At 39.4% G+C, this 12,120-nt stretch overlaps 1 protein-coding gene across 1 annotated transcript in view; it reads left to right on the top strand.

Moving 5' to 3' along the window:
• The window catches only part of Tbc1d5 (TBC1 domain family member 5), a 446,307-nt gene that overhangs the window by 389,685 nt on the left and 44,502 nt on the right, over window positions 1-12,120 (top strand). Inside the window, exons 17-18 of the mRNA XM_057794493.1 lie at window positions 94-383; window positions 4,144-4,209. Coding sequence (XP_057650476.1) covers window positions 94-383; window positions 4,144-4,209 — 356 coding nt within the window. The remainder of the gene's footprint in view (window positions 1-93; window positions 384-4,143; window positions 4,210-12,120) is intronic.

Genomic DNA, 12,120 nt, shown 5'->3' on the forward strand with positions numbered 1-12,120 from the left:
TTGTTTTTATTCCAGGGGAATGTGCGAAATGGCATTATTCTCCAAGTTAAATGTTTTCCCACTTCATTTGATGTTCCCTTTTTCATCTCAAAGGACCAATGCCAGAGGTGCTCCCCTGAATATACACAAGGTCTCCAACAGCCTGATTAACTTTGGAAGAAAGTTGATTTCCCCAGCTTCGGTTCCAGGCAGCATGGGTGGCCCTGTGCCTGGGAGCAACAGCAGCAGCTCTTTCTCTGCTGCCATCCCCACCTCTGAGGAAGCCCCAAGGCATCATGTGCAGCAGCGGCAGCAACAGCAGCAGCGGCAGCAGCAGCAGCAGCGGCAGCAACAGCAGCAGCGGCTGATGAAATCTGAAAGCATGCCGGTACAGCTGAACAAAGGTAGGAAACAATTTCAGTAAATCCAAAGAACCTGAAGATTTTCTCACTTGCCTTTGAGAAACCAACGTCCCAGAAGCAGAAATCCATAAAAACTTAGTTTTTAAAAAGTCTGTTGTATGTGATCCTTTTTAACTTAGAAGTTAGATATTGTATTCTTGATTAAGAAGGTATTTGACAACATATTGTCAGTGTGGTTTCTATTTCTGTTCATATAGGTGCCCGTCTTATATGATGGTATGAACTGTCTCAGCATACAGAGAATACAGTTGACTGTGTTCTCTGATAGCTGTGTAAGAAATGCTTTCAGAAGACTCTTAGTTACCTGGGCTGTATGGACTAGTCACAGCATTCACAGCGAGGCAGTGATTTAGAGCAGAGTTTGTGGTCGCTCATCTCATCCACCTGTTTCATTGCTAAGGACTACATATGAATCTTCAGGAGAAAAAAGGCTGAACAAGATCGTAAGCAGCTAGAATAAGCATTCAAGTCCATTCACTAAATGGTATAGCCATAGACTGGGTATAAGAGCAGGTAAACCCAAGAAATGATGGAGCCCATGGACCTCATCTGCTGAGGAAGGCGCTGTCCTGAGCACTCTGGCTGCTCTCACTTGTTTCAGGGCCTGTCCAGTACTCCCTTCTCTGCCCGCAGAGAGCCTTGTACATCTTACCTAGAGCCTTCACCCTTATTTTTCATGCTAGGCCCCTCTTTTCCTAGCAAATTAGAAACAACTACATTTCTTTTTACCTGTGGAACATTGACTGTACACAGCAGTTTGTGGCCATTCTGTCCAGTAAACATCCTGACTAAAACGGGAGTCATATCTTACAGGAACAACTATGTTAATGGCAGCATTTAGTATTTGGTGGTATCAATAACAATGGTGATGTTGACACAAACAAAATTACAACTGTATGCTTTGCTTAAGGTTATCACATACAAAATTATTGTAAAGGTTTTACAAATTGGAATTTAAATTGGCTTTAGTCCCTGGTGATAGACGCCATGCACATGTGCACACACATATGTACATCTGAAGCCCTCCATTGCTGTCTTCATGTTAGTTTTTCTGTTTTTTTCTATGTGAAATACTAAGTTTTATATGTTTAGTATTTAAGGCATATTAGAATATTCAGTTTACCTTCTATGAGAATGTCTCATTTAAAATTACATTCTTCTCATTTTCATATAGACTGTCACACATGATTTAAAGAAAAGGAGACATCAAATCATTAACATGTTGAAAATGTGTTTTAATGCCAAGAGACATGCCCACTTTCAGAATGGAAATGAATGTTATTTTATATATCTCTTAATTGTACTGTTTTATTGTTGTAAACAAATATCATTTCAATATTGCTTTGATAACAAGCTTTAGTCTGTTGTAATTCTAGCTGACGGCAGGCAAATGAGTCAGAGAATCTCTTAATGCTTTAGCTTAAATTTTCTGAGAAACCAAGCCAAATGACTATAGAAATATAAAGTTGTATCTCTAAGGAAATGTCAAGTATTAATATCACATAAGTGAGAGAGGAAGTGCGTGGAGAGGGGACGATTGGTGAAAACTAACTCCCCAGTTGTCAGGAGACAGCAGAGCTTCAGCTCCCAGTTGGGATGAGTATCACTGAAGCATCTGTAACTGCTCCCTGGCCTAAAGGAATGGCCCTTGCTTTTCGTTTGTTTGTTTGTTTGTTTGTTGGGTCTTTTGTTTTGTTTTGTTTTGTTGGTTGTTGTTTTAACAGCTCTTCTAGTTTGTTCTGGGCTCATTATTCTCACGTCAGTACCCACCCTCCCCCAAAAACCTTGTCATGTACAGAGATAGAGAAAACTGCTTACCTCATGACCTTCCTCTGTTCACCTTCTCATAAACCCTAAGCAACCCCTGAAGCGCTGTTTGATCACCTAAAATAATATTTCTGCACTGATGCCTAGGAAGTCTGCAAGCTCAGAAAACCTTTGGTGCTTTGGGTGACAATTATATCATTAACTTCACGTTGAAAGAGCACTCCTCCAACATAGGCCTGTGGTGCTAGTTTCCCACAGACACTGCTGTGCTGTCCTCACAGACAGCTCTTGAACACAGCTACCTGTCTGCAGTCTAATGTTGTATAGAACCATCCACCTCATGCCTTTGAGGAGAGATAATGTGATTGTTTGTAAAGATGAAAGCATTGTGACTTTTATAGACCATGGTTATTTGTAATTGTAAAATGGAAGTTGTGTTGCCTAGACCCATGCATGTGCATCTTAAAGTACATGGTGCAGTTTGTGTAGCCACCAAAGAAAAAGGCAGCAGAGCTAGTCCTTCATCTTCTCAGTAAGATTTATATTAAAGTGAATCTCCATGTCTACATGGACTGCAGGAGATCTTTGAAAATCTTTGTAGCAAAATGGGTAGCTTGTATAAACTTGAAAAGCCCACCTTTATCAGTCAGCTTAGTTAACTGTATTAAGAAAAGTCAGGTTGTAATCATTTCTACTTTAAGACTTCTTTGGAATATGTTCCTGTGAACAAATTTTATTTTGGAGATAGGCAAACATTTGTTTGTTCTTTTAGTTGATAGAAATTATGTAATGTCACCATGAGATCTTGCTGCAAATCACAGTGCATTAGGTCACCAGAACACTAAGGGATGTTAATTCCTTTAAAGTCAATTTTTATTAGTATACTAATATAATAATATATAATATGTAATAATATAATAGTATAAATATAATATATAATAATATATAGAGGCTAGTACTTTGTTTATAGTGTATAGTATATTAATTAGTAATTTTATATATTAGTAAATTTATATATATTAGTAGTGTGTGTGTGTGTGTGTGTGTGTGTGTGTGTGTGTGTGAAATAGAAAAACTAAAGATCATACCTGGGATATCTAGTGGTGCCTTTCAAAAAACTTGAATCCTTTTACTTAGGTAGCTCCAAATAACCTTAAGACACTGCTGCCTCCAGGGCGTTATTCTGAAGATGCTCTTTGTTGAACACTGCTACCCCAGAAAGAAACAGAAAAAAAATCTCAAAATCCAGTGTCTGTGTGCCTCCACTCTTGGTGGCACCTCCTTTCATGCCCCTTTTTTTCCTTGTATGGTCGCTAAAATGTGCTCTCCCCACCCCCTCTGCTTCCTTTCTGTGTTTATAACTCTTCCTTTTTGATTTGAGCATTTACTGTGGTTCTAATTTGTAATGAAATATTGCCTATAAAAGGATGTTAAGTTAAAGCTATGCAGTTCACAGATACATTTGTAAATGCATGTGGTAAGTTTGGAAATCTTTTCCCTGGGTAACATGAAATTAGAGCTTGTGTAAATCTTAGGAATTTGCTTCAAAGTTCAGCTTAAAGTATTTCCTGATGTAGAAAGAAATCAGTTTCAAAAGAATACCTTTTAATAAATGATGTATAATTCCATTTGAATAAGTCTTTTTAAAGATATGTTTTAAAGAATCACACTCACATTTGTCATATCATAAAATCTGTTCAGAAATCTTCTGATCATTGCAGTTTCCTGTCCTAGTGTAGCTGGAGCTTGTGTGTTTTCCCTTTAGCCCAAACAGGAGAGAATCTTCATAGGGAAACACCATGTTAGCAACATTATCTACTTTAAAATACTTCTTGTTTCCTGAACTTTCACTGTATTTCCTGTTCTGTATTTTTAGTAACTTCATTGTAAATTTATTATAACATTTAGTGTGAAAAACAAAAGATTCTTTATTTTCCTCTTATGACATGTAATTATTTTCTCTTATGAAATCTAGGCGACGTAGTTACAGGAAGCAGTGTTCCGCTCTCTGTTCCTGTCCAGGCTCTAACTGACCTCCAAGGTACAGTTGCCACAACCTGCCTTCTCTTCCTCCTTCCTCCTTTTCCCTGTCTTTCTCCCTCTCCCTCTCATTTGTTGGCACCTGCTACACCACCCTACCCAGACTACCTTTATTGTCACAGCCCTCTCCCAAAACCCATGTTTCTGGCCTTACCCTGCATTCTGCTGCCATAGTTTGGCCACTGAGTGGCACTGTTGTGTAAAACAAAAGTCCCTCTCAGGGCCTACCTTAGTGGCATCCAGCTCTGATGTGAGTTTTCTTTTGATTTTTTGTTTGCAAAATACGATTCAACATATGTTTGAAGTCCTTTTTGCCATTATGCTTTGTAGGCTAGCTGCATAGAATGATTTTTGTTATTGAATAGGTTCTCTGTGACAATATTTGACAAATTTGTTCTAAGATTTGTTTCTAATGCTGATTACCCATATAATATACCTAAAAATTATAACCAGCCTTTTTTACAACATGTTTTTGAAATAAGTATTAGATATTGAAATAATATTAAAACTTCTGTTGTCCATTTTTTTTTTTTGGTTTTTCGAGACAGGGTTTCTCTGTGGTTTTGGAGCCTGTCCTGGAACTAGCTCTTGTAGACCAGGCTGGTCTCGAACTCACAGAGATCCGCCTGCCTCTGCCTCCCGAGTGCTGGGATTAAAGGCGTGCGCCACCACCGCCCAGCTCTGTTGTCCATTTTAACCAGTGTAGCCAGCCACCATAATGAGGGAGTGATAGTGGTTTGCAGTCAGAGTGAACACTGTAATCTTAGCCATGTATTTGATTTAAGAAATACAAAAAGGTAATTCATTTTTCAGCACTTTGAGATTTTAAGCATAAATGTCTAAGATTGATCCACTGATCTTTTTTTACTTTGCACCTTTTTGTTGAAATAAAGAGAAATTTTGACTTAAAGAGTCCTTCACAAATTCAATGCAAAAACACGGAAATAATACAGTATTAATTAAAACTCATACCATGTTTTGCTTACTTCAAAATATTCATACAATAAAGAAATTATATTTGTATTAAAATACTATCCATCATTCCTTTTTCTTTTACTGAGATTCTGTATTCAGTGATACTTATTCACGTTTATCCAACGAGTATTGGTTAAGTGCCTGCTCTGTGCCATGCTGTTTCTGTTGGTCCTTTGGTTTCCCGCAATATCACCAGCTTTGTGGATATCACCTTTGCTTAAATGGTCAGTCAAGCCAATTCAGTTGGGAACTAGCCCTTTTTCTGAGCGTGTACAGAGTTCCCTTTGCCACCACACTCTTGACAGAAAGTGTGCCAGTCTGATGGAAGGTTCCAGCTGGTGACACATGGGTTCTGAACCAGTGGTGGTGAACCTTGGGAGGGCAACACAAGGAAGTGACCCCTGCGTCTCCTGAACTGGATAAGTAACTTGTATTTTCCTAACATATTTCCTGAACAGTGTGAGCAGAAGACTCGACAATGTCTGTCCATGCTGAAAAGCAGCAAAGTAATAAAGAAAATGAAGAAATGAATTTCAAACTTTCAATGATCATTGACTTCATATAGTAGTATAGTAGTTATGTGGTTTTTTAAAAGAAAAATAGGAATATATAAATGGGTTCATGATTTAAAGCAATAAATAATGTTTAGAAAATTATTAGAAAACTTTCTTTTATATTTTGCATTATAAATTGCAGTAAGAAAAACCAACACTTACTACTGCAAAATTTGTTTTTGGAAGATTTAATTGTGACTGGAGGTTTCTCTTCCACCTGCCAGTTTTCAAATAACCACTCTGAGGCTTGATATTAATTACAAACTGTTTGGCCTATTACCTTAGGCTTATTATTAACTAGCTCTTACAACTTAAATTAACCCATTTCTGTTCTTCTGTATTTTACCACAAGTCTCGTGACTTGTTACCTCATATCTTGCTTCTCCGGAGGCTCCTCACTCCCTGACTCTGCCCTTTTTCTCCCTGTACTCTCCACTTGGATTTTCCGCCTAGCTGTATTCTGCCTGGCTGTTGGCCAAATCAGCTTCCTTATTGACCCATGGTAATAATATTCACAGCATACAAAAGGGCACCCCACACCATTTAATTACATACATTTCTTTTAAATTGGTTTAGATTTTTCATTACCATAAACATCTTTAAAGTTTTTATTTCTGTGTATATTTATGCCTTATATATTGACATCTACATATACATAACACCCAAGGAGATATTATTACAGTACTTATTAGGTTATTTTTAAATTTAAAAGGAGAAAATCTCCTGGCTAGGTAGCCACTGTTCATAGTCCTAAGGTCAAACCAAAACACATGTGACATTCAGCAGTTCCAGTTAGTCAAAGGTATTAAATGCAGCATGGGAAAAGCCCTCCACTTTCTTCTGCCAACCCTGCTGCCATCTCATCTCCCCCGGAGCAGCCTTCATTAGGTTTCATATGGTTGCTTCTAGGGGAAAGTTGGGGAGGAAGATGGGAGTCACATTAATTTGATAAGAGCTCACTTGTTTGTGGATGACTTCACTTGGGGACCACCAAAATGAAATGATAACTGAAATGTCCAAGGGCGGGTGGCAAGCAGAAATTTAATAGGGCAGGAAGAAGGAGGCCAAGTCAATGGGAGTAGAACCCAGTAAAGATAGCAACAGAAGAGATAAGACTTTAAAACAAGGTGCTGTATCAACTACTCTAGCTACTGTTGGGAGTGATGAGTGATGAGCTTGAGGTCGACAACCAGCTCCACTGTGTTCAGCATAATTGTTATAAAACAACCAAATGTCTTAGCTTAAAAATGTGATTTTATGACATACTTGTTCCAGAAATAAATGAGTGTCTCGTTCAGAGTTTTTGCTTGGTTGTTTGATTTTTTTTTTTTGATTTGAGGTGTTTTGTCAACTTGACAAAAAGTTACATGAGAAAAGGAACCTTTTTATATGAGAAAATGCTTCCAACAGCTGCCTGTAGGCAACTTTTAGTCCATTTTCTTGATTGATATTTGATATAGATAGGCTCACCCATGCTGGGAGTGCACTGCCATCCTTAGGCAGGCAGTCCTGAGTTATATAAGAAAGCAGGCTGAGCAAGCAATAGCAATACAGAGCAAGTCAGTAAGCAGCACTCCTCCATGGCTTCTACTGCAGTTCCTGCCTCCAGATTCCTAACTCTTGTCAGTTATGGAGTATGAGTTGTAAGCCCTTTCTTCCTCCTCAAGTTGCTTTTGGTCATGACATTTTATTACAGTAATAGAAACACAAATCAAGACAGAAATTGGTACCAGGTTCAGATATTGCTTTGTTAACCCTAACTGTGTTCTGGGGAGGATTTTGGAAGGACTTTGGAACTGAACTAGAAAGACAGGGTGTTCCCAGTACTGGGCCCCTGGAGCTGAAGAATAGTTACGATTGAGAAGAGACCAGAACCACTAAAATGAAATGGTGCAGTGTATACTTGTCAGATGAGGCTGAAGAGTCAAACACCTGTGCTTAAGATGAGACCGGAATTACTGAGGAAAACTATCTGGGAAGTGTTTCCTTGGGGTCAGCAGAAAGTTTTAGTCTAGAGCAGGCTAAGACTGTACCTTGGGCTAGCAGCTAGACTAGGTACTTATGCAAGAGACTCCCAGGCAATTCTGATTCTGAAGGTAAAAAGGAGTCATGGAGAGCAGTTGGGGTTGAGCACTGGGGAACGAGCAGCCTCTATTGCAATTAGAAGCTCCAGAACTAAAGCGGTAGTGGAAAGAGGTTGAGGTTTGGCACCTTGTCTAGAGAAAGTCCATAAAAAGAAAAAGAGCCCAGGAGAGGCTATTGGTGGTGAAGGTGCAACCCAGTTGCAGTGGAGACTCCAGCAATTTGATGTACCAGTACTCCGGAACAACCACCAAGATGTGGAGTGGAGCCAGCCTGAGTCTACAAGGCAAGGTACATGTGTTGTGGGGTGGCAGAGCCAGAGAGGTGGAGCTGCCTAGGTCTTTGGTACCCAAAAGATAATGAGTGTCAGGCATCCGTCATTTCACAATTGGAGTTTAGTTTTGCTTCGTTTTAATTGTGACTGTTTCCTGGTTCTTTCCTCTTGGGGTAAGAAATATATCAATGCTTTCTTATATTTTATAGAGGCCCTGAGAGGCTTTTTGTAATTTTTAGAGAGACTTGGAGCTTTGAAAGAGACTTTGGATGTTTTAAAGAGAGTGAACATTTAAAGTATTTGAATTTTAAAAGAAGGTGAGATTCAAAAGTTGGAATGTTTTATATTATGTGTTAGTATCAGTGTGATGTCTCAGGGACAGTGTTATCCATAAGACATAGCATCAGCTTAAGATAAACTATTTTTTCATGTTTTATCCTTCCTTCAAAGGCATTTGCAAGCCAAGGCTCCTGAGAGATTCTTGACAAATAGCTTCCATTGACCTGAGTCCAAGGGATGCAGCCATTTGCTTTGTATGTTAGATAGGTAGAGATTGAAGAAAGGATAGAAAATCTCCAGACATAGCTGTGTTTGATCCAGTAATACCTTTGTGTGATGTTAGAACGAAACACTTCTCCTATACAGGCACAGCCCACGTCAGGGGATCCAACTTGATAAGAGGAATGTAGATTAAATTTCAGGGCAGCACAACAATGTGCTTCCTGTCTAATGTAGTACACCTGGTCCATACAGCTATGGAACCACCATGTAGCTTATAGGTCACAAACATGCTGAAAATACCTAGCCCTTGGCTGACTGAGGACCAGGCGTTTACACCAGCATTCCATACCAGTGACAGCTGTTCTTTCTAAAAACTCTTCCACCCAAGGCAGGACTGCTGGTGCAGAAACATTTTCTGGAGATCTCCAGACAGAAGGCAGTGCAGTAACTGCTTTCTTAAGGTCTAAATGTTGGCATTTCCAAAATAACAAAAATAGTGTCAAGCTAATTTGCAGAGTTAGGAGGAAGAAACATTTTATTTAGAGTTTTTGTGTCCAGTTATATTTGCAATATCTGTAGGATATAATCATATGTACCATGGTCCAGTTATATTCACAGGTCTGTTCAATACCTTGTTCCTCCTCCTGACATCTTATTACTTAGGTAGGCTAACTTGAGAGGTATGAGTGTAGAAAAATTAAGAGGAGAATGCACAGTACTCTTACATACTCGAAATCTAGAATCAAAAGATTTCTTAGTTTATTATCATTTAAACATGGAAACAGTGATTAATACAAAATGGGCCTGCTTAATAAGATTTTGTTCTTTGATATTGTTGTAATTTCTTTGAAATGGAACAAAGTCCCACTAGATTATAATAAAATTTTACTTATATGTCACCCATTTCTTCTGAATGGACTAAACACACATGGTTATGTAAGGCATACCGTGTGCCCTCTTCTGAAAATATCCAAGACAACTAACATTTTACAAAACATGGTAAACAAACTGCTCACAACTCTTCCACAAATACTAGCCTGTTCTAAGGATATCATAAAATTTAAATTATTTTATCTGGAATTTAGATTAACTATGAATTTGAACTATAATGTCAAGTTTTGAGAGACAAGATAACATAACTAGAGATACTAACCAAAGGAAAGGTAAAGAACATTTCCCAGAACTAAAGAAGCATTCTGGCATGGAGATTGAAAATAGTTTAACAGGCCAGATAAGAATAAGACCTGTCCTTCCCTGGAGGCCCCATAGAGAGCTCAGAAGAACATGGATAAGGTCTATTTATAAGATGACCATCAAGAACCAACACATTTCTCAATCATAAAACAGGAGATAGAAATAGGTGGGGTTTTGATGGTTATTTGTTTGTTTATTTTTAAAGTTTTACAGGAGAATTGTTCGAAAGGATCATATGGAATGGCAAAGTAGATATTGGCACAGATAAGGCATCAGGTCTGCCAGCAGACCCACCTTCATCTTGGTGACATAAAGCACAGCTCATCTCCACAGGGACAAATATGAGTGAACAGGGACTTAAGTCACCTCACATATATTTAGTGTTAGATTCATATAAATCTACTTTATACAAATAACAGCTTCTGTAAGTAGTGATTAGAATTATGTTTATAAAGTCCAAGAATTAGAAGAAAAATCAACTGTGCTCAAAAGTGGGTAAAAGCAGTCAAAAGACTCTCTAAAGAAACGTCTTCATCAGACTTTTAATATATTAAATGTGTTCAACGAGCTACAGGAAACCATTTTGTAGGAACTAAAAGAATGAAATGTTTTGCCACATAGTTAAGTGAAACAAAAATATTGTCAGTGGTACTTACAATCTTTTTTCTCCGAGCTCTAAAAATAGTAAGGTGGTCTTTATTATAAGACAGGCAGCTTTTCAAGACAAGTTAAGCCCAGAAGCAGACCACAGAGGAAAGTTTTTAGGACACTGAAACCAGCAGAAGCTATGGCCCCAACAAGTCATAACTTACGGATCCCTGGAATTTAAGCAAAGGTTAAAGATTTTCAAGGAAAAACAGAAAATGCCAAGTGTCCTAGCACTGGTCTCTGTGGCTGGCTTTACTTTGTTTCCACCCCTCTGTAGTAGCTTTGACAACCCGCACCCTCACAGCCTTACAGGTACAGAATGGGTGCGGAGTATCCTAAAAGTCAGGGTCCCAGCAAGCTCTCACTTTGTAATCTATAAGCAACACCTCAGAAAGGCCGTGTTCATGGGGCTTCTCTTTGTTTGAGAGACTGTCACAAGGTGTCTGTGGAAGATAACTGCTGACAGTCATTAAACATTACAACTGCCCGAGGCGTCAGTCAGATGGAAATAGATGGTGGCAGAAAGATCAGCCAGAAAGTCAGAGACTGATCAAAAAGTACAGCTTGTTGTAGGTCAGATTTTTGTGAGGCTGACTTACCAGGCCAAGGTACCTGATATGGCCAGTGAGAAATAAATCTTGACCACACATAGGATGGAGGAGCCACAGTAAGACTGAGGCTCTGACAAGTTTATTGTAAGCAATCAGACATTTTATACCCTTATCAGAAACAGAATTTAGTGGTTATTATCAGCATCAATACAGTGGTAGGTGCCAGGATACAGTGATGTTTGCTAGCCATGCGGGGTATGCAGGACTAATGTCTAAGGCAAATAGTCCTGCCAAGTTTCTATATACCTGCTTAGTGTCTAGGAAATATAGAGAATCGAGAGATAGCCTGAATGCTTCACTGCCTGAGGGGGTGCCCTGGGAGCCACATGAAAACTCTGACACATGCCTCTCAAAAGCAGCCAGGCCAGGCCAGCTCCCTGATTCCCTGCATGCTGGTGTATGCTTGGGATGTGAACGTTCTGGCTTACAAGCTTGAGGCTAGACTGGGTTACAGATTGACTTTAAGTATAGCCTGGACCAAATAGGGAAACCCTGACTCAGGAGAAGAGAGAAGGGAAAGGAGGAAAGGATATGATTTTAACAAGAAAATTTCTAAATGCGTCCCGGGATCTTTTCGGTCTGGAGAGATCCTAGTTATGGGTTATTGCCATAAACAAATAATCCAGTGAAGTTAAAGCCTGGAGCCCTGGAAGGTGGTAGGAGAAAAGGCGGGAAGGCCAGGATAAGGGAAAGCAGAATGTTCCTGTTGTAGGCCTGAAGTCAGCACAGGATGCTTCTAGGACCATGGAATCTGTATTCCCTGCCCTTTTCTAGTTCAGAGAACCTTGTACTCAGTTTGAAATTACAGCGACAATCATTAAAGACTGTTGTTGAGGTGGAATTAGAAACAAAATAGTTTTATTGGGAAAACTCCTGCAAAAAGAAGAAGGAATGGGTTTAAAGGGTGGTGTTAAAGACCACTGCAGACCTTACAGGAGTTCCAGGGCTTCCTGTGAGAGGACCTGGGGGGGGCGGAGCTCTGCTGCCAGGCACCACAGGAAGGGAACCGCCTCAGGAAGAGCAGGCACTCCGCTCGAAACCTGAGCAGATCCCGAATAACCCGGGGACAGGAG

This window comes from Chionomys nivalis, chromosome 19, assembly GCF_950005125.1.
Source record: "Chionomys nivalis chromosome 19, mChiNiv1.1, whole genome shotgun sequence".
NCBI classification, from domain to species: domain Eukaryota; kingdom Metazoa; phylum Chordata; class Mammalia; order Rodentia; family Cricetidae; genus Chionomys; species Chionomys nivalis.